We start from the raw sequence: 20,639 nt of genomic DNA, 5'->3' as shown, positions 1-20,639 counted from the left end.
AGCCTAATGTTTAATAATAAAAGAATGATTAAAAAGATTATGGTAAATAAATACAATAGCATACCATACAATCATTAAAACATTGTTCATGAAGAGTTTTAAATAATGTTGGAGAAATGCTTATACTATATTAAGTGAAAAAGCACAATATAAAGCTATATAGTATGATTTTAATTACATAAAATACATATCAGCATATAGAAAATGATCCAGCAGAAAACATACCAAAATATTAAAAGCAATTACTTTGGGCAGTATAAGTTGATCTGCTTGCTGTTGTTTTTCTTCTTCATACTTTTCTATCATGAATTGTTTTTTACAATAAGGAAGGTAATACTTTTAAAATCAGGAAACTACCATAGTTTGATAAGGGTAAAATAAAGTAACAAATGGGTAGTTTTAAAATTTTATATTAACGTGTAAATCTGCAAGTGTAAATTATGTGATACAGAAATTGTCTTTCCAAAACTCAATTATTTTCTGAGTAATTCAAAAGTCTTGAATTTACAAATACAGAGCATTGTACTAATGCAAAGCAAATGTCACAAGCAACATAAAGCAGCAAGTATCCCTTGGTTGAATTTGTTTATAATTGTGTGAACTTTAGAACAAACAATGCATCCCCTGACTTAAGACGGCCCACATTTTACTTAGGTTGGCCTCTCCCACCCCAACCACAAGTTCTAGCGTCCAGGTGGTTCTGATCCAGGATCCCTTCTAACCCTGAACAAGTGGGGGGGCCTGGCTGGGCGCTCCGAGAGACCTTCCTTTTCCCAGCCCCACTCGACGCTCTGTGGCTTTTACCTTCTTTATTCATCAAACTAAAAGCTTCTCATCCCTTTTGCAATTTTCAAAGGGAAGAACTCCTGCCTGGTTGTAAGGAAGAGAAAAAAGATAAGATATTCCCTTCACTCTGAAGAACCTTTCCAGAATGCTTTTCAATTTTTTAATGTACAATTTTTCCCCTTCCTAAATAGCTTTAGGGCCTATGTTCCTCAACTCTTGACCTTTCAGGTTAACACCTTATAATTAGTCCAAAACACTATGTTCGTTTCAAACAATTGCTGCTCCAGGTGACAATCTTCACAGTAAAAGTTACCTCTATCATAAGCTATCAGTTTAACAAACCCCCAACTTTATAAATTAATACAACACAATCTAAATGCACCATAAACTTATATTTGTTAATCTTGATATTAGAACATTTAAACATTTCAAACTACATAAAAATATGACAAACAATATAAAATAGAAAGAAATTTGTTGACAACTTACTTCCAAAACATCACTATTCCTTACACTGCAGTTGAGCAGGAAGAGAGCTTATACCGCTCTCCAGGACACATACAGTGTTCTCAGTGGAGTGTCACCAACAAAAATCAGCACAGTCCCACACAATAATGTCTTCAATTTATTATCTTTTCCACAGTACAAGTTTGTCACAAACCATAAATCCTTTGCAGTTATGGAGTCTGTAAACAAGTGCCTGAATCCCCACATCCCCCCCCCCCCCCGCCCCACTTCAGTATATGCTTGTGAATGTGTTAAGTCCTTCAATCAAGTTTTAACTCTTCCACTTTGTGTAAGGGATCAAAAGCCTTCTCTCTTTAAATTATTTATATTTTATCATACAGCCTGCAGTGCAGAAAATCACAGTGAAAGCCCTGGGAAAAACAAAACAACATGATCTTTACAGCAGGACCTGAAACTTTATAATGTTAAATGCATTTAAAGAAGCTTCCCATAATAAACGCGTGGGTTTTCATTTCCAGAAATCAAGTCAATTAGAAACCCTAGGTTCTACTTAAAAACCCATTTTGAACTAAAAGTGAAAACAGTCCCCTAGCCATAGTCATTTTATAAACTCTATACAGTTTCACTTGCAGAGACATTTTTCCAGTCTGGAAAACAGTAGTGCAATTAGTTTTACTCCTTTTAAGTTATTTTAGTCCAGGATGTAAATAGCTCTGTGGAAAGATAAGAAGATGCTCTGGTAAACAAGAAATTTTTGCAAGCCCATGCTGGCTTACTAGTCCATTAAAGCTTGTAAGTCCACAGTGGCTTTCAACAAAACGTTGTATATACATCACTAATAATAAAGCAGAAATAAATAGGCAAAAATGACTGTAAACTGTCTCATCTCTTAATGATTTTTCAGTAATAACTGGCTTGACAAATTGATTATATAGTCATTTAAATAAGCAGACAGTAGACAGTTGCCCTTAAGGACATTCCACTATGGCATCCAGTCTGGAAAGCCCCAATGGAGTTACATTCCTAAAATTAAAACAAAGAGGCGTGAAGGATGGGATATAAAAGTTTAAAGATGCCACTTGAATGGAATTCCACCAAGTCAGCCAGTTCACTTAGATTTCTTCTTAAAAAGGCTTTTAATTTTCGATGGCTTTTTGCTTTTCTCTCCATTATGGCAAAGGTCGTGTGGGATGCTGCTTATCCTGGCAACGCCCGGGGCCTCCTGAATGGCTCTGCTGTCATTGCCAGCTGAGGAACAGGACGTGTGGCGAGGCTTAGGCACCGGGATGCCACTGGAGAGCTGGTTCATGCTGCAGGACTTCTCCAGGATGCCGTTGTACACTTTGCTTGCAGGACTGAAGATCATGCTCTTGGTCTCTGTCAGACCCACGCAATCAGGAGAGCCCCGGGAGATATCTGCAGTTATGGGCGAATCTCCTCTGGAGGAATCCCCTAGAGACAGCTCATCTCTTGATATTTTCCGAGGAGACAATGTCTGGTATATCTCAAGGCTTGAAGGAGGAGACTGTTTCCTTCCAGTGGAAGAATTTAAGGAGTCACATTCTGAAGCTGTGTCTGGCACTTCCCTGGATGAGATAAAGGCAGAGGTAAAACTTTAAATCAATGTGTTCTTAAAGGTACCAGCAGACGTTCTAGCTAAATCCAACCAAGACAAACTTCCACAGTTTAAGCTATCAAAATATAAAAGGGAGAGACGTTAAAATTCTATACACATTTCAACAAAATTAGACAATCACTAATTTGAATAACTTATCAAAACTCAATGTTTAATTTTTAACATAAACTATGACAATGATACCTCCCAATCTAGAAAACAGTGTAACTTAAAGTTACACCTTCTTCAACTGTCAAAGAAATGAAAATGTTTAAATTTGTATAGGTTTTTATCATTTCAGCTACTTTTTTGTTTTGTTTCAATACTGAAAATCTTTCTTTCTAAGTCACATAGTTGACATATAGCTGAAAAGATGAATTTTAGTCACATCCTTCTCCCTTCCTGTTTTAGTCATTAAACTGATTAAATACAGTTTCCTAAGGAAGGAAGAAAAGAATATACTAAGCTAAAATATTAAGTTCTCCCAAGTTTAAAAAGGAAGGGAAGAGAGCGGAGGTACATCGGGGTGGGGCGTGGAGGGCGGGTGAAAGGTAACGATACTGAGCTATTTTTTTAAGCAGACTTTCAAAACACTCTCACCAGTTTATTTTTTTGTGATTTTTCCCCCTTTTCCGCAGTGGAAAGAGAAATAAAGAAGACTGGAAAAAATAAAGTTTACAACCCTAAAGCCAACATACAGTAAATGCTATCAGCTATTCCTTCATAATATACCTCAAACCCACCCTTTCTTCCTGTCCCACTGCCGTCCTTCTTCCTGCCCCACCAGGAAGTCACTTCAATGACTGCGATAGCTTCCTAACTCACCTCCCTGCTTCCATTCTTGCTCTTCCCTCTGAGTTACTTCTCTGCACAAGCCCTTAAAATGGTTTTAAAAACTCAGTTAGAGCACATCGTCCCCTTGCTCAAAGCTTTCCAATGCTTCCTCACACACTCGGGCTAAACTCCAAAGTCCACGCCAAAGTCCACAAAGCCTTGCACAGTCAGGCCCATGGCTATCCCTCCAGCTGCACACCGTACCATTTTCTGCCTCTTCCTTGTTCCTGCCACATGCCAATCTCACTTGCTGTTTGTTCCCTCTGCCTCATCTTTTTTTCTCCTCCCTGTCACTCAGGTCACTGCTCAAATGCTCTCTCTCCAGAGACGCCTCTCCTAACCACCCTATGCAAAGCAGCACTCTCCTTCCTTTTACCTGTATCGTTCAGCATCCCAGAACTTACCACTACCTAAAATATTTTATATTAACTTGTTTATAATCAGTTTCCCCAGAAGGAAGGAGACAACGAGGACAGGGAGTCTTATTAACTTCTGTATTTTCTGGAATAGTGACTAGTTCATAGTGGATAATTATGGAAGGAAGGAAGGGAGGGAGGGAGGAAGATTTTGAAGAAGAGGGATAATGGTTTATTCCTTTTTGAATGTACCATACCTGAATAGTGTTCACTCTATGAAAGGAATGATTACAAAATGAAGAGCACAGCCAAGGTAAAAAGTAACTGGCAAAAGAAATAAGGTGAGAGAAGAAAGAGAACTGCAGACAGAAAGGCAGGAGCACACACGCTCACACTCTACCAGCTGGAACGAGGCCAGGGCCTTGTCTCTCCAGTCTTGGCAGCTCCAGATACTAGCAAGTACCCAGCACATGGCAAGGACTAAATTCATATTTATAGAGCGAATGAACTGACTGATCTCTCACCCTGGATGACCTATGATTACTATTGTTATTCATGTGATGATATGCACGTTTATTGATTTTGACATGTATTTTGTTAATACCATACTTTAGATATATATTAGACTTCTACTAAATGTATTTAGTCTTTTCTATCAACTTTACTCACACATGTATGTGAAGATTGTCTTTATTACACTACAAGCTCTCAGGAGGCTCCTGGGCAAATAAAGACTCAAACAATGCCTTTCATTTTATACAGTTCCATGTACTGCATAATTTTTCAAATGCTCCTACAATTTGATAATGGATAGCGCTAACAGAGGCAAGAGTCAGTTCAGATAGGAAGAAAGGACTCAGAAATCAATCACTGGTAGGGACTTTTCTGCAAGCCTTCTTTTTGGAGTAGATGTCCATTAATCGAATAGTATATATCACTATTCCCTGAAGCTCTTCAGCTCCCAGAGCCAGAAGCTGATTCAGTCAAAATTTTATGAATTTACTTTCTATTCTGTTATGTGGTTTGGCTGCTTTGTGTGTGAAATTCTAAACTAGGTTAAAAATATTTTAAAAAGTAGCTTCTAAAATCTAAATAATGTGTGAAAAGAATACTGATCTAAGTTAGGAGACCTAGATTCCTGTCCTGGTCCTGCCATTAATCAGCTGTACAATCTTAGGCAAATCACTTAATTTAACCAGATCTCAATTTTCTTGTCTGAGAATTTGATTAATCTCTAATATTACTTCTCATTCTAACATCTTAATTCCAAAACAAATAATAATCTGAAGTGTTGCTTCTTCTGCATAACTAGTCAGATTTGGAATACAGGTCTGGTACACCTTAAAATGTTCCATTTTTTCTAGCGTATATATTCTTTGGAATATTGAACTTAATTGTATGTACCATTTATGTCATTTTTCTGCTTTCATTTTTTCCCACAGTGACACATGGTTGAACTTATGTAAGTTTAACGTATATACATTAAGACTTAACTCAAGGTAAGGTTTAAATGAGCATATACATGCAATGATGCATAGAACATAAACGTGGTAAACAGTAAAGGTTTTTATTATTATTTTATTATTATTATTATTATTTTGTAAGGATTCTGGTGGTTCAACACTTAAAACACTAAAATGGAGAGGAGGAAGTTTTCTGAATCCGAATTCTTTCCATATTTATGACTTAGCTGTGACTTTTTGACAGTGCTCTTTGAAATGAGGACTGCACATTTACATCAACACAAAAATTCTACTGGACAGCAGAGCTCTAGAGTTTTCCCACTAATTTCCATAAGCCACACGAAATTAGTTTTGTCAGTAAAGCCATCTTACTGGTGCAAAAGTTAGACAAAAAAGCTAATCATAAAGTGCTCACCAAGCAAAGCTGCATCAGATTCTCCAGTTACAATGAGAATACAAAACTCATACTATCTCCTTAGAAATATGCTATAATGATCACTTGCTAATCATAAAATTTACTTTCACTAGTAGACGAAACAATTATGTGTGATGAATCACATGACAGAGTGCCACCAGGGCTCAGGAGAGTGTCCAGACCATTCCTTTCAGTTTTCTCTTACGAGAACAATAATTCAGGGCCACGTGGCTACTAAGTGGCAAAATCAGAAACCAATACCAGTTTTTCTGTCACTTAATACCATACTGCTCCAAAAGAGCAATATGGTTTAGAGAGCTCCCCAATAGCAACTGGTCTCACTGGACTAGAATACATTGCTGCTATATCCATTTTATAGGAAAAAAAACTATTATGAATATCATTTCCTTCTTTAAGTCCCTGACATTTTCTTAAACCTTTCGCATCTGATACTGCTTGTTTGCCAGCAAGTACTAGCATATAAGAGAACAAATCAAGTGGCAACAAATATTTTAAAACCTCAGTCATATTTAATGTTTCCTTGTGCTCAAGTATATTTAAGCTATGCCTTTATATTTTACACATAAAATTGTTCACTAAACAAGTTTATATTCTAAAACTTGAGTCAACTGTATGCAACGCCCTCTAAGCAATTATATCTCAAAATATCCTATGTCTGTGACAGGCAGAATTCTAAGATAGTCCCCCAATTCCCAGCCCTGGTGTACACACATCTTCTCCCAGTTGGTTATTTAATCAAACACTAACATAGGTGCTGCTGTGAAGGGATTTTGCAGGTGTAATTAAGGCCCAAACCAGTCAATCTTAATATATAGAGAGATTATTATCCAGGTAAGCCTTTTAAATTTGGATCTAGAGATCAGAGATAAAGGAAGGCAGAGATTCAAAAAGCAAAAGAGGGATCTGACAGAAGGGAAATTCTCTGTTGCTAGCTTTCAAGATAGAGGCCACACATGGCAAGGAATAGCAGGCAGCCTCTAGAATCTGAGAGCAGCTCCCAGATGAAAGCAAGCACAGAAACCAGGACCGCAGTGCTATAACCATGAGGAACTGAATTCTGCCACAACCAAGTGAGCTTTGACGAGGCCCCCAAGCTCCAGATAAGAACAAAGCCCAGCCAACACTTTGATTTTAGCTTTGTGAGACCCGGAGCAGAAAACCCGGCCACACCAAGCCTGGACTCTGGCGTACAGAACTGAGAGCTAATAAATGGGTATTGTTAGAAGCCACTAAGTTTGTGATAACTTGTTATGCAGCAGAAGAAAATTCATATAACACACCGCTCCCACCCACCTGCCACCTCCAACCCACCCAGCCAACACACATTGTAGTTCATTCACTGCCAAATACCATTGCTTTTCAGCAGAGAAGTAAATGACCTCCTCCTCCTCTTCATTTCGATAGAGAGCAGGGCAACTTGACACTGAGAGGATATCTGGATCAGGGGACGGTAAGGAGTGCTGTGTGTGCTGGGGGTGGTGGGGATGCCAAGGGTGTGATGGGTGAGGAGCGTGTATAGGAAGCTGAGCTCGCTGAGACTGCGGCGAGGATGGCACGATGCTGCGGCGGGAGCGACACAAGCTGCTGCTTCTGGCCAGTGATCCAGCAGGTTTGGCCATGGTCCCTGAAAGCCAAGCGGAAATAAATGAGAACGCTGACAAAGTCCAATGTTCCCTTCATGCACACTACAAAGACACATCAAAGAGAACGGATGTTACCAATCTGTCACCACTGAATCTACCTTTATTGAAGTAACTGTACAATTATCACCATCCTCTATAACCTATAAAACTGCTTCTCAGGGAAGTTAAGAAGTAAAAAAATGTAACAAAAACAAAAACAGGTCTGAAAAATAAATGGAAGTGAACATAAACACATGAGGTTTTAAATATAAAATCTGACATTACTAATCGTAAAGGCTTAAAAATTTACCCAAGATAACAAATTCTTACATTTAAAAATCAATATAGTGTACTTATAAGGAGTCTGTACTTTATTGAAAACCTTGTAATGAATTTTAACATTAAAAGGAGAAAACTATTCAGTGAACACAGGCTGGATTTTTCAACAAATATCTCTCTTGAGACAGCACAACTTGTTTGAACTTTGAGAAATTTTAAATCAAGGATCATTTAAATACTGTACATATAGTCTCACTACTTTTTAGGCAAAAGGTCAGAAAAAAACTTGTTTTTTGAACAGTGACTATTGTGGAATTAACCACAAGTCTTAGATTACCTTGTTTCTGCTCCCAGTCTCAGTGCAGACCCACGCAGAGAGTAGACAAACCTCCCCATGTGCTTAAACCTTCACTGAATGGGCACTTCATTTCTTTGCCTTAATGGAAACACAGCTCTCCTAAGAATACCCTTTTCTCAGGCTGAAGCCGTTCATTCTTACATACCTCACGTGCCGCAGCATCAGAACATCAGATTGACGGCCTTCTCACCCCCCAGTATTGCCTGCAAACCCTCACTCCTTTGTGTTCCTTTGACACTTACACTATTAAGCACGTGAATCTCTCGCTCCACTTTACTCGTCATTTCCTGCTTAGTCTCCCTCTTACCAGTCCATCCCACCTCTCATCAGCTTGAGCCATCTCATCTATAAGATCAATGCCTTAACCTATCATGGTTTTTCTCTCTTCTCACCAGACATTCACCTCTGTTCTACTCCACCACCCACTCTCACCCCTTGGTCTTGCCATCATTCAGAATTGCTCCATTTTTGAAATAATAAGCTTAAGACATCAGATAATTTAGATGCTGACTACATTTCTACCTTTCTAGTTCATACATTCTGTTCCTTTCACGATCTGTCCCATTCTCTACCCTAAATTCAAGGACCTTACTCTACCGAGTATCCCTTCTACTGTCTTTATTTTCATCTCTCCCTGTCTATTTCCCATCAGCACTTAAAAATAAAAGCTGAAGAAACAAACCTGAAAAACAAACAGATAACCAACAACCGCAACAAGAAAACCTCCTCTACCCTCAGACTTTCAGCTGACATCTCTCTCCCCTTCTACGTAAATGAATCATCTATGTTGCTTTCTCCACGACTTTATCTTCACTCATTCATCAAAGAATGGTAAAGTGCTTCCATACATTTTCGCTGCAACTACCATGAACAAAGTTATGATAAACTTCCTCATTGCTAAATTCAATGAGTATCTCCATCCTTCCTTGACATTGGACCAGCACGTGACATTATTACTTTGTCCTTTCCTTGATGTCTCCAACCACATTCTTACCTCTTCCTTTACTGACCCCTAATTGTCTGTCTTCAAAGTTCTGTACTAGGCCTTGTTCTATTCCTGCTCCACTTATTCTTCTCAACGTCACTCCCAATACTTAAAGTTTCCTTTGCAGTCAACAGAAGCCCAAATTGTGACTCCAGCTTCAGTGTTTTTCCTCAACTTTAGAACTTCACAATCAACTGCCTATTGGACATTCGGGTGTTCCACGGGTGCCCACACTGAATTCAACATTTTCCTCCCCAAACCCACTCCTTCTTCTGTGTTCCTTACCTTGGTAAAAATATGCCACCACTCACCTAGTTATCTGTGTTGGAATCAAAGGCATTCTTGACTCTTCTTCCTCCATCATAATCCACATTTAGTTCATCATAAAGTGATTCCAACTCTACCTACTGGATATCTCTCACATCTCTCTACTTCCCCCTCTCCCCACCACCACTGTTGCATTATGCTGGACTACTGCACCAGAATAATAAGTGATCTTTCTCCTCCAACTTATTCTCCATACCGCAGCCTACATGATCATCTTAAAATGGAAAAGGAACCTGACATTTTATTGCTTAAAGCCCTTAGGTGGCTCTCATTACTTCTAGGATTAGGGTAAAGTCTAACTCCTTAACATGGCTTAGAATGCCTGATTTATCTCGCCTCTACTTTGGAACTGGTGTCCCCTTTCTCTGTTACAGGAATACTAGGAACAATATACTTCAGTCAGCTCCCAGAAGTATCATAGTAACTCGTGCCTCCACACCTCCTTTCCTCATCTCAGCTCTCCCTTGACCTCATATTTCGCTTAAAGAGTAGTTCCTCCAGGAAGTTTCCCAGCCCCTCCAAATTTAAGGTCAGTGTTTGCCCTCTTCTACTCACATGGCAATACCAAAGTGTATTTCCCTATGACATGACTTATCTCAACACATTGCTCTTGTCTGTCCTCCATTAGACTCTGGAGTAAATAGCTGTGTACCATGTTCAACACTGCATCACAACAACTAGCACAATGCCAAGCAAAAAGCAGATGTATAATAAGTATTTACTGAGTGAACCAATGAATAATTCAAACAGAAATAGCCACTGAAATAACTTGATGGATTGGAAAAAAAGAAAAGAAAATAAACGGAATGTTTTCAGAATATTTGATTACCTCCATAAATATCATACAAGGCTTTTTCCAAACACAAATTACATAATATGAAAATATTTATAATTTACTAGACAAACACTAGAATTTTCTCTTACTTATAATGATTCATAGATTACAGAACTGGAAGAAACCCTGGGAATTTTTAGTCTGATGTTCTCACTGCCAAAGAAGAAACAATATCCTACAAATACTGAAAGAATGTGTCTAGTCTGACACAGATAATTAAGTTCTACAACGCGTGGCATATAATGCAGCCATTCTCATCAATCACTGGTTATTTGGTATCTACCCTAAAATGTAGCCACATTCAGCCATGACTAGGTGTGATGAGAAGGGCTGAGAAGAATAAGGATTCCCTGCTTGGAAAAATGAGTATTACTCACAAAGATGGAAAGATATTGCATGCAGGAGATTTAAGAAAAAAAGTAAATAGTTTATATGAGGAAAATTCTAAGTAATCCAATAAAGATAACAAAGATGAGAATCAGTAAATGGGTCACATCTAGAAACTGTTTACAGCACTACAATCTTTTTGAAAAACTTTCTTCTTACATATATCGCCTTCTCTTTCACCTAGAGAAATGCACAAATCCCTCCATTAGAGTTATGTACACTTGGAGTTGATGGTCGTTTCTCCTTGTGGCTTAAAAGAGGTCTACAGAGAGTTGCACACAGTTATAACACCATAAAACTCATATAAGATTAAAAAGCAGTTCACTTGACCTTGTAAGAAGCTCTCCTATGCTAAAGGTGAATATGTTTAATACCTTAAGGCCATTATTAATTCTCAATGAAAGCCGACAGCCATCCCTACCTGTGATTCATAAGAGTAGTTAAATGAAACACTGAAGTTCACGATACAGAAATCTATTTCTGAGATAATTTTTCATTCTAATATCAATAATTACATATAGAACCATAGTGATTTAATATGACACTAGTGTGCAAACTGTATTTTCTTATGGCAAAGAAGATAAAATTTGGTTTTGAATAAGGGGGTCCCCCCGCCACCAAAATAATAAGTAATATAGGGACTTCTGGTTCTATCAATATGGCAGACAAAGATAACCTGACCACCATTCCCAACCCCCAACCACACACTTTAAAATAGCCTCAAGTACTTCAATATACTGAATAAACTACAACAATAGTTTTAAATGCATAGCTGAGTTTGCAAGGAAGAAGAGAAAATTCTCGGATGCCAAAACAGAAAGACTAAAAGTCAGAGCTAATAGGCCTGTGAATGAGGTTGGAACTGCTGTGGGAGGTTCTCGGTCTCAGTAATTTAAGGGTTTGGGCTTAATTTGGGGATATAAATGATGTCTTAAGCCCACACAAGGTGAGAAATAGGAATTGTGAGTGTTCTGGATAAAAGCTTGGGCCTAGATGGGCTACACTCCTCAGTGGGAGGGTATCCTAGAGAAAAATCTGACCAATGAACAACAGAACTTCCTTCAATGCATATTCTCTGGATACAGGGATTTAAAAAGGTTATTGTGAGAAACTCAATACTCTGGGTGTTCAACACTCAAACTCAATACAAGCTAACTCATATTACCTTAGAGTTCAAGTTTACACTACCAGAAGGGTCTATGAAGCTCAAATCCAAAAGGTTAACAAAAAAAAGATGGTCCTGAATAGGTAAAGCCCTTGAAACTACCGCCAGGAGCAAAAGAAATCATACTGAGGAGCACTCCTACTCCTCACAGTGTTTCCCTGGAGGGAAGGAAAAAAAACAAATCTCTTTAAGATAGTTCAGTAAAACGCTACAAAGCAGCAGTCAATGTACTATGTAAACTCAAGAAATAGCTGCAATAATCAATCAAGAACATCAAAGAATACAATTACCAAAGAACACTAAAAAATAGGATGTTTAAGATCATTAAACTATAAAATAAAAATTAAAAATATGAGAAAAGGATGAGGCATTAAAAAACAAGTAGATTTTATGAAAAATCAAGGAGAACTAATAGAAATGAAAACAGTCACTGAAATTAAAAATTCAAAGAATGAGTTAAACAAAATTAGAGCTGAAGAAAGATTAAGTAATCTAGAAAACAGATCTAAGGAAATTTCTCTGAATGCAGCATAATTAGATAAAAAGAAAGGTTAACAGATGTGGAAGATAAAATAAGATCCAACATATATAGGCTAATGTTAGTCTTACATTTCTATACAACTAATATTTCAGTAGGAGTGAACAGAGAAAAGACAAACAATATTAAAAGAGAAAATGATTAATAATTTTTCTGTAACTGAAAAAAGATAATCATCTTCACATTCAAAAGCACACCAAGTATCAGGGAAAAAAATCTACACCTCATTACATGACAGTAAAACTGTACAGCAAAAGAGAATGAAAACATTTTCTATGCAATGAGAGAAACAAGAAATTAACTAAAAAGAACTAGAACAATCTGCCTTACTAAAACTTTTCAACAGCAACAATAAGTGGCCTGAAAATAACAAATGTTATCAAAATGCTATCAGAGAATAACTGTTAATCTAGAATTTGATATCCAGTTAAACTATTATTCTCAAGTAAGAGTGAAAATAAAGACATTTTCAGACAAAGACAGAGAATTTACCATTCCCAGTTGCTAACTGAAAGAACTCTTACCAAAGAATATATTTTCAAGGAAGAAGAAAAAAAAGAAAAAGAAAGAATAAAAAGCAAAATACAATGATGAACAGAGAAACATATATGTATTTCTGAACAATGACTGAATAAAACAATAAAAAATGACTTTTGCAGGGTATTCAAAATAAAACAAAATACTAGACAACATTAATATATAAGATGGGGAGGGAGTGTCTAAAATTAAAGCATCTGAAGATCCTTTAGGAGAATGACAGAGAAGCTGAAAAGAGGTACAGAAAATAGAAACCACAAAATAATATGCCAGAGATAAATCCAAATGGGTCAGCAAGCAGATTAAATGAAATTGGGTTAAATTGGCCTTAAGTGGCAACAGAGATCCTCATATAGAATGCAAAATAGTAAGTTATTGCTATTTCTTATGCAGACATATCCAGAGCCTGATGATGGAAAAAATTTTAAGTAAAGAAAGAGAAAAGGTTATGCTGGCAAATATTAACCAAAAGAAAGCTCCTATAGCTATTTTAATATCAGATAATACAAACAATGGCAAAAAGTACTGTTAGCTATAAAGCAGTCTCTGCATAATCAAAAAAGAATAATCTTTTAAAAAGATACATCTGGACTTGTATTCATCAAACAACTTGGTTTAAACTACATAAAATAGAAGTGAGCAGAATTACAAGAAAAAATTTATAAATATTAGAGATTTTAACAAACATCTTTCTGCAACTGATTGAAATGTAGACAAAAATGTAGGTATATAGAAGATTTTTCATAACTAATATATGATTTAACCAACAATATAGTATCCTATAACTAACAATTAAGAAAATGTACTTTTCAGATATGTGTGGAAAACTTAAAATATTTGATCAAAAAAATACCAGGTCATGAAGCAAGTCTCAGGAGATATCAAAGGATAACTGTTATACAGATGCTACTCTCTAAGCACAATACAATTAGAAATTGATAAGTAAAAATATTTTAAAAAACTAACAACCAAATAAACAACAAAACAAACATAATACATTTGGAAACTTAAACATATACTTCCAGATAATTCACATTTCAAGGAAGAGACATATTAAAAGTTGGAAACATTTTAAAACTAGATGATAACCAAACCATAAGTATCAGAACTTATAGATTCAGTTAAAGTGGTTCTTAGAGGGAAACTAATAGCCATAAAATCATACATTAAGGAAAACAGGAGGACTGAAAATTCATGAGCTAGGTATCTAAATATTAAAAACAAACAAATGCGTAAGTTTCAAGAAAGGAAATAAAAGATTAGAGCAGAGCTAAATGGAGAATATCGACAAAACCAACAGTTAGCTCTTTGAAGAATGAAGTAGAGAAATAAAATAGATAAATCATGCCAGATTAATCAAGGCAGGAGAAATTAAAAAAAATTTAAAGATGTGACATTATTAAAATCATAAAATACTATGGACAACTTTAAGCCAACAAATTTTATAACTCAGATAAAACAAATACTATTTTAGAAATATATAACTAAACAAATCTAGACTTATGACCATTATAAGAAACTGAATCAATAACTAAAAAATCTGTCTCCTTCCCTTCTGCCAGCATACATACACACCAAACTCAAAGTGCCTATAGGCAATTTCTTCAAAATCTTCATAGAATCATCTATATGTTATTTCAGAATACAGAATAATATTCAAAACATTTATTGAGGATTATAATAGGCTGGGGTATGTTCAAATTGTTTTATGAATATTATGTAATTTAAATTACAAAATAACCTCACAAGGTAGGTTACATTTTACAGACAAGGAAGCTGAGAGTCAGAGAGAGTACCTCCAACAAAGTTAGACAAATAAAAATTAATGTCTTGTGGGACATTCAAAACAAAACAAAATAAAATAGTAGACAACATCACATACATGTAAGTAAAATGAAGGAGTAACGATTCAAACTCTAGCAATCTTGTTCTAGAGTCCAAATTCTTAACTACTTCACTGTCTCTATAAGAGTAAAAAAAAAAAAAAATGAAGTAAAAGAACAAGGAGTATTCTTTGCCTTATTTTATGATGCTAATATAAGCTTGATACCAAAATCAAACAAAGTTTCAGGAAGGAAAATTATTGACTAATCTATGATTAAAAACATAAAAACCCTAAATAAAATAATGTAGCAAACCAAATCTAATTATTATAAAAACAGAATATTGTGACAAAAATAGTTTCACTGACATTTAAAGGAATTTATTTAAACAGATTAAAATTCAACAGAATAGCACTGTTGGTGGGAATGTAAGTTGATACAGCCACTATGGAAAACAGTTTGGAGGTTCCTTAAAAAACTAAAAATGGAACTACCACATGATCCGGTAATCCCACTACTGGGCATATACCCAGAGAAAACCATAATCCAAAATGAAACATGTACCATAATGTTTATTGCAGCACTATTTACAATAGCCAGGACATGGAAGCAACCTAAATGCCCATCAACAGATGAATGGATAAAGAAGATGTGGCATATATATATATATATATATATAATAGAATATTACTCAGCCATAAAAAGGAATGAAATGGAGCTATACGTAATGAGGTGGATAGACCTAGAGACTGTCATACAGAGCGAAGTAAGCCAGAAAGAGAAAAAAAAATACCGTATGCTAACTCATATACATGGAATCTGAAGAAATGGTACGATAAACCCAGTGACAGGGCAAGAGTGGAGATGCAGATATAGAGAACGGACTTGAGGACATGGGGCTGGGTGGGGGGGTGGGGGGCGAAGGGTAAGCTGGGATGAAGTGAGAGAGTAGCAAAGACATAGATACACTACCAAATGTAAAATAGCTAGTGAGAAGTTGCTGCGTAACAAGGGGAGATCAACTCAATGATGCGTCATGCTTTTAGAGGGCCAGAACAGGGAGGGTGGGAGGGAGCTGCGGGATGGAGGGGATATGGGGATAGATGTATAAATACAGCTGATTCACTTTGGTGTACCTCAAAAATTGGTACAAGAGTATAAAGCAATTATATTCCAATGAAGAGCTTAAAAAAAAAAAAAGTAATCCATCAGGGACTTCCCTGGTGGTCTAGTGGTTAAGACTCTGTGCTCTCAATGCAGGGGACACAGGTTCAGTTCCTAGTCAGGTAACTAAGATCCTACATGCCTCGCAGCTCAACCCAAAACAAACGAACAAACAAATAAACAAACAAAAAAAAAAACAAAAATAAGGCAACCCATTAAACACAAAGCAAAAAACAAAACAAAACAACACACTTCATGATGAAATACTGGAAGCATTCTCTTTAAAGTTAGAAATGGCAATCACTATATGCCTGCAATAGCTTCAGCACTTTTATTCAACATTTTACTGGAGGTCTTAGATTGTCTTGAGAAAAAGGCACAAGGAATAAATGGAAAGGGAAAAACATTCATTATTACAGTCCACACACAAAAAAATAGAAAGACTCTTATAGAAAAATTCAATGTTTCTGTATACAAAATTAGCTTACCAAAATCAACAGCTTTTCCCTACACATCAGCAACAAGGAATCTGAAGTGTAACTTTTTAAAGCAAGGTAGTACGTGTAACTATAAAAAAACAACCTATAAGGTATCTAAACATTAATCTTTAAATTTAAGGAAATTCCAGTAAAAGCCCCATGGAACTTTTCATAGAGTTTCATAAACTGATCCTAAAATTCATAACAATAATTTGCCAAGAGTAGCAATTCTGAATTTAATAGAGAAAAATTTAAACCTATTGAACCATTAATACATACTATAAAGCTACACATAGCAACTAAAGCAGAATGGGATCAATGGAACAAAAATAGAAAGCCTGGAAGCATTTATGTATCTGTGGAGAGAAGCTGTATTACAAATAAGCAAGGATAGAGCAGGAATGAGACTAGGACAACTGTTTATCCATACATCAAGAGATATATTTGGATTTCAACCTCACAACAGGAACAAAAATAACTGCCAGGTAGATTAAAAGACTAAAGGATTAAAGCGAAAGTTTAAAACTTTTAGTAGAGCAAACAACAATCTATCGCCTTCTAAAACAGACATAAAAACACAAACCAGATTTGTAAATTTGCCATTAAAAACGTTCTTTAAAAAAACAATTTGATTAAAAAAGAAAATAAATAACATAGCACAGTAAAAAAGAAAAGCCGAAGCCTAGGAAAAGACATCTACAGCCCTCAAAAAACCAGAAAATAATAATAATAAAAAATTCTTCCAGATAAGTAAGGAATCTTGGAGGGATTCCACAGCAGGAATAAGCAACTCAGAAAGGAAGAAATCTGAATGACAAATACCAATAAATATGAAATAGTACTCAACCTCAGTAGTCAGCAAAGAAATTAAAATTTTAATAACACTAAGGTATCATATCACACCCATTCAAGTTACAAAACAAATAAATTAGATCATTCCAAGTATGGTGAGGATACAGGCAGACAGGCATTCTTATAAACAATGAGTGTGTAAACTGATAGAACCACTTTGAAAGCAACTTGGCAATGACTAAAAGAGGTGCCTTCCCAACGACTTAGCAATCCATTTCTAGGTGTCCCCCAGAGAAACTCTCAAAGTTAGGAACGAGGAGATAGAGATAAGCATGCTTATTTCAGCATAGTTTGCCAGGGCAAAAAAGTAGAAAGAACCTATCTCAGTAGACAAATGGATAAACTGTGGTTTATTATTACAATCAATAAATAGATATATGTGGTTAACTCATATTAAACAGTTTTAGTGAATTTAATCTGCATATAAATGTGGAAGTTTTCTAAAACATACTTTTGACCAAAAAGAGTTGCAAAATGATGCTTACAGTTTGATAATTTATGTACATTTTTAAACAAACAACAATTGTATCTATTGCTTATAGATATAGCTGCATGCAATAAAAGTACAATAGACTTTAGAAAATATACAACTTCAGTAGCAAGGGGAGGAGATGCGTTTTTAAGAGAAAAAGAAAGACGAATAAAGCAAAATGTTAAAATCTGTTAACCTGTGTAGTAAATGAGCAATTTGTTTTCAGTATTTTTAGGCATATCCGAACAGCTATTTTATAGTAAGAAATTTTAAATAAATTGTTACAATCCCACTATGAATATTTAGTAGATACTATAAAGGTAATAGGAAAACAACTATCATCTCTTCTCCTACCCACACAGAGCCAACCTCTGATAATATTTTATCTTTTTTACTTACACATAGCTAAATATAGACAATATTATTCTGTATATGGTTTTACAATCTTTCACTTTGCTCTTAACGTACCACAGGCAGGTTTCCATGTCATTACTTCACACTTAGACAATTTACACATATCCATGGTGCAGATTTAAAACTGGTTAAAAGAGTATATAATGAAGAGCCTTTATCCTACCCTATACCCTGGTACTACTGCCAAGAGTTTATTCATCAGGTCCAGAAATTATGCTTTTATAATAACTAAATAGAGTGGAGTATTAACTTTTGTGCCACTGGGTGGAGACAGAGCTCTCAAAGTATAATTTTTGATATGAGTTATTTTTCAGAGATAATAAATTTCAGTAGTTTTGAAACACCATACTGAATTTTAAATCAGCTCTTGTACTTTTTAATATTTAAAAGTTCAAATTTCTCTGCATATCACAATCACTAAAAAATTATTCACATTTAGTAATAAGTGTTTTCTTTTAATGAACATATGCATATCCTGTCCCATCAAAAAGTACTTTAAAAAAGGTAAAGAAAAAACCAGTTATAGGACATTCCATACAAAAATTACAGAATACACTTTCGTCTCAAGTGCACATGGAACATTTTCCAGGATAGATCTCATCTTGGGTCACAAATCAAGCCTTGGTAAATTCAAGAAAACTGAAATCATATCAAGCATCTTCTTCTCTGACTATAACGCCATAAGACTAGATATCAATTACAGGAAAAAAAACTATAAAAAATATAAATACATGGAGGCTAAACAATTCACTATTAAACAACCAAGAAATCACTAAAGAAATCAAAGAGGAAATCAAAAAATACCTAGGAACAAATGACAATGAAAACACAACTACCCAAAACCTATGGGACAGAACAAAAGCAGTTCTAAGAGGGACGTTTATAGCAATACAGTCCTACCTCAAGAAACAAGAAAAATATCAAATAAACAATCTAACCTTACACCTAAAACAATTAGAGAAAGAAGAACAATGAAAACCCCAAAGTGAGCAGAAGGAAAGAAATCATAAAGATCAGATCAGAAATAAATGAAAAAGAAAGGAAGCAAACAATAGCAAAGATCAATGAAACTAAAAGCTGGTTCTTTGAGAAGATAAACAAAATTGATAAGCCATTCGCCAGACTCATCAGGAAACAAAGGGCAAAGATGCAAATCAACAGAATTAGAAACGAAAAAGGAGAAATAACTACTGACACCACAGAAATACAAAAGATCATGAGAGACTACTACAAGCAACTATATGCCAATAAATTGGATAACCTGGAAGAAATGGATAAATTCTTAGAAAGTACAACCTTCCAAGACTGAACCAGGAAGAAATAGAAACTATGAACAGACCAATCACAAGTACGGAAATTGAGGCAGTGATGAAAAATCTCCCAACACACAAAAGCCCAGGGCCAGGTGGCTTCACAGGCAAATTCTATTAAATATTTAGAAAAGAGCTAACCTTATCCTTCTCAAACTCTTCCAAAATATTGCAGAAGGAGGAACACTCCCAAACTCATTCTACGAGGCCACCATCACCCTGATACCAAAACCAGGCAAAGATGTCACACAAAAAGAAAATTACAGATCAATATCACTGATGAATATAGAAGGAAAAATCCTCAACAAAATACTAGCTAAGAGAATCCAACAGCACATTAAAAAGTTCATACACCACGATCAAGTGGAGTTTATCCCTGAAAAACATGGATTCTTCAATATATGCAAATCAATCAACGTGATACATCATATCAACAAATCGAAGGATAAAAACCATATGATCATCTCAATAGATGTGGAAAAAGCTTTTGACAAAATTCAACATCTATTTATGATAAAAACTCTCCAGAAAATGGGCATAGAAGGAAATTACCTCAACAGAATAAAAGCCATGAGAAACCGAAAGCCAACATTGTTCTAAATGGTGAAAAACAAAGCATTCCCTCTAAGAACAGGAAAAAGACAAGGGTGCCCATTCTCACCATTATTATTCAACAGTTTTGGAAGTTTTAGTCACAGCAATCTGAGAAGAAAATGAAACAAAAGGAATCCAAATTGGAAAAGAAGTAACATTGTCACTCTCTGCAGATGACATGATATTATACATAGGAAACCCTAAAGACTCGACCAGAAAACTGCTAGCACTAATTAATGAATTTAGTAAAGTAGCAGAATACAAAATTAATGCACAGAAATCTCTTGCATTCCTATACACTAACAACGAAAAAGCAGAAAGAGAAATTAAGGAAACTCTCCCATTTACCATTGCAACAAAAAGAATAAAATACCTAGGAATAAACCTGCCTAAGGAGGCAAAAGATCTGCATGCAGAAAACTATAAGACACTGATGAAAGAAATCAAAGACAACAAAAACAGATGGAGGGACATACCATGTTCTTGGATTGGAAGAATCAACATTGTGAAAATGACTCGACTACCCTAAGCAATTTACAG

General features: G+C 35.6%; 1 protein-coding gene across 5 annotated transcripts in view; it reads right to left on the bottom strand.

Annotated features, from left to right (window-relative positions):
- Nucleotides 1-1,398: 1,398 nt before the first annotated feature.
- The window catches only part of STIM2 (stromal interaction molecule 2), a 183,314-nt gene continuing 164,073 nt past the window's right edge, over nt 1,399-20,639 (bottom strand). For all 5 annotated transcript variants that reach the window (XM_057727470.1, XM_057727471.1, XM_057727468.1 and 2 more), the window contains 2 exons: nt 7,309-7,582; nt 1,399-2,840 (listed from right to left, as the gene is read on the bottom strand). In XM_057727470.1, the coding sequence (XP_057583453.1) occupies nt 2,363-2,840; nt 7,309-7,582 (752 nt within the window). In that variant the 3' untranslated portion in view covers nt 1,399-2,362. The remainder of the gene's footprint in view (nt 2,841-7,308; nt 7,583-20,639) is intronic.

This window comes from Hippopotamus amphibius, chromosome 3 (assembly GCF_030028045.1).
Source record: "Hippopotamus amphibius kiboko isolate mHipAmp2 chromosome 3, mHipAmp2.hap2, whole genome shotgun sequence".
NCBI classification, from domain to species: Eukaryota; Metazoa; Chordata; class Mammalia; order Artiodactyla; family Hippopotamidae; genus Hippopotamus; species Hippopotamus amphibius.
The sequence above is the reverse complement of the archived record's forward strand: the minus strand, read 5'-3'. Positions and strand labels throughout refer to the sequence as shown.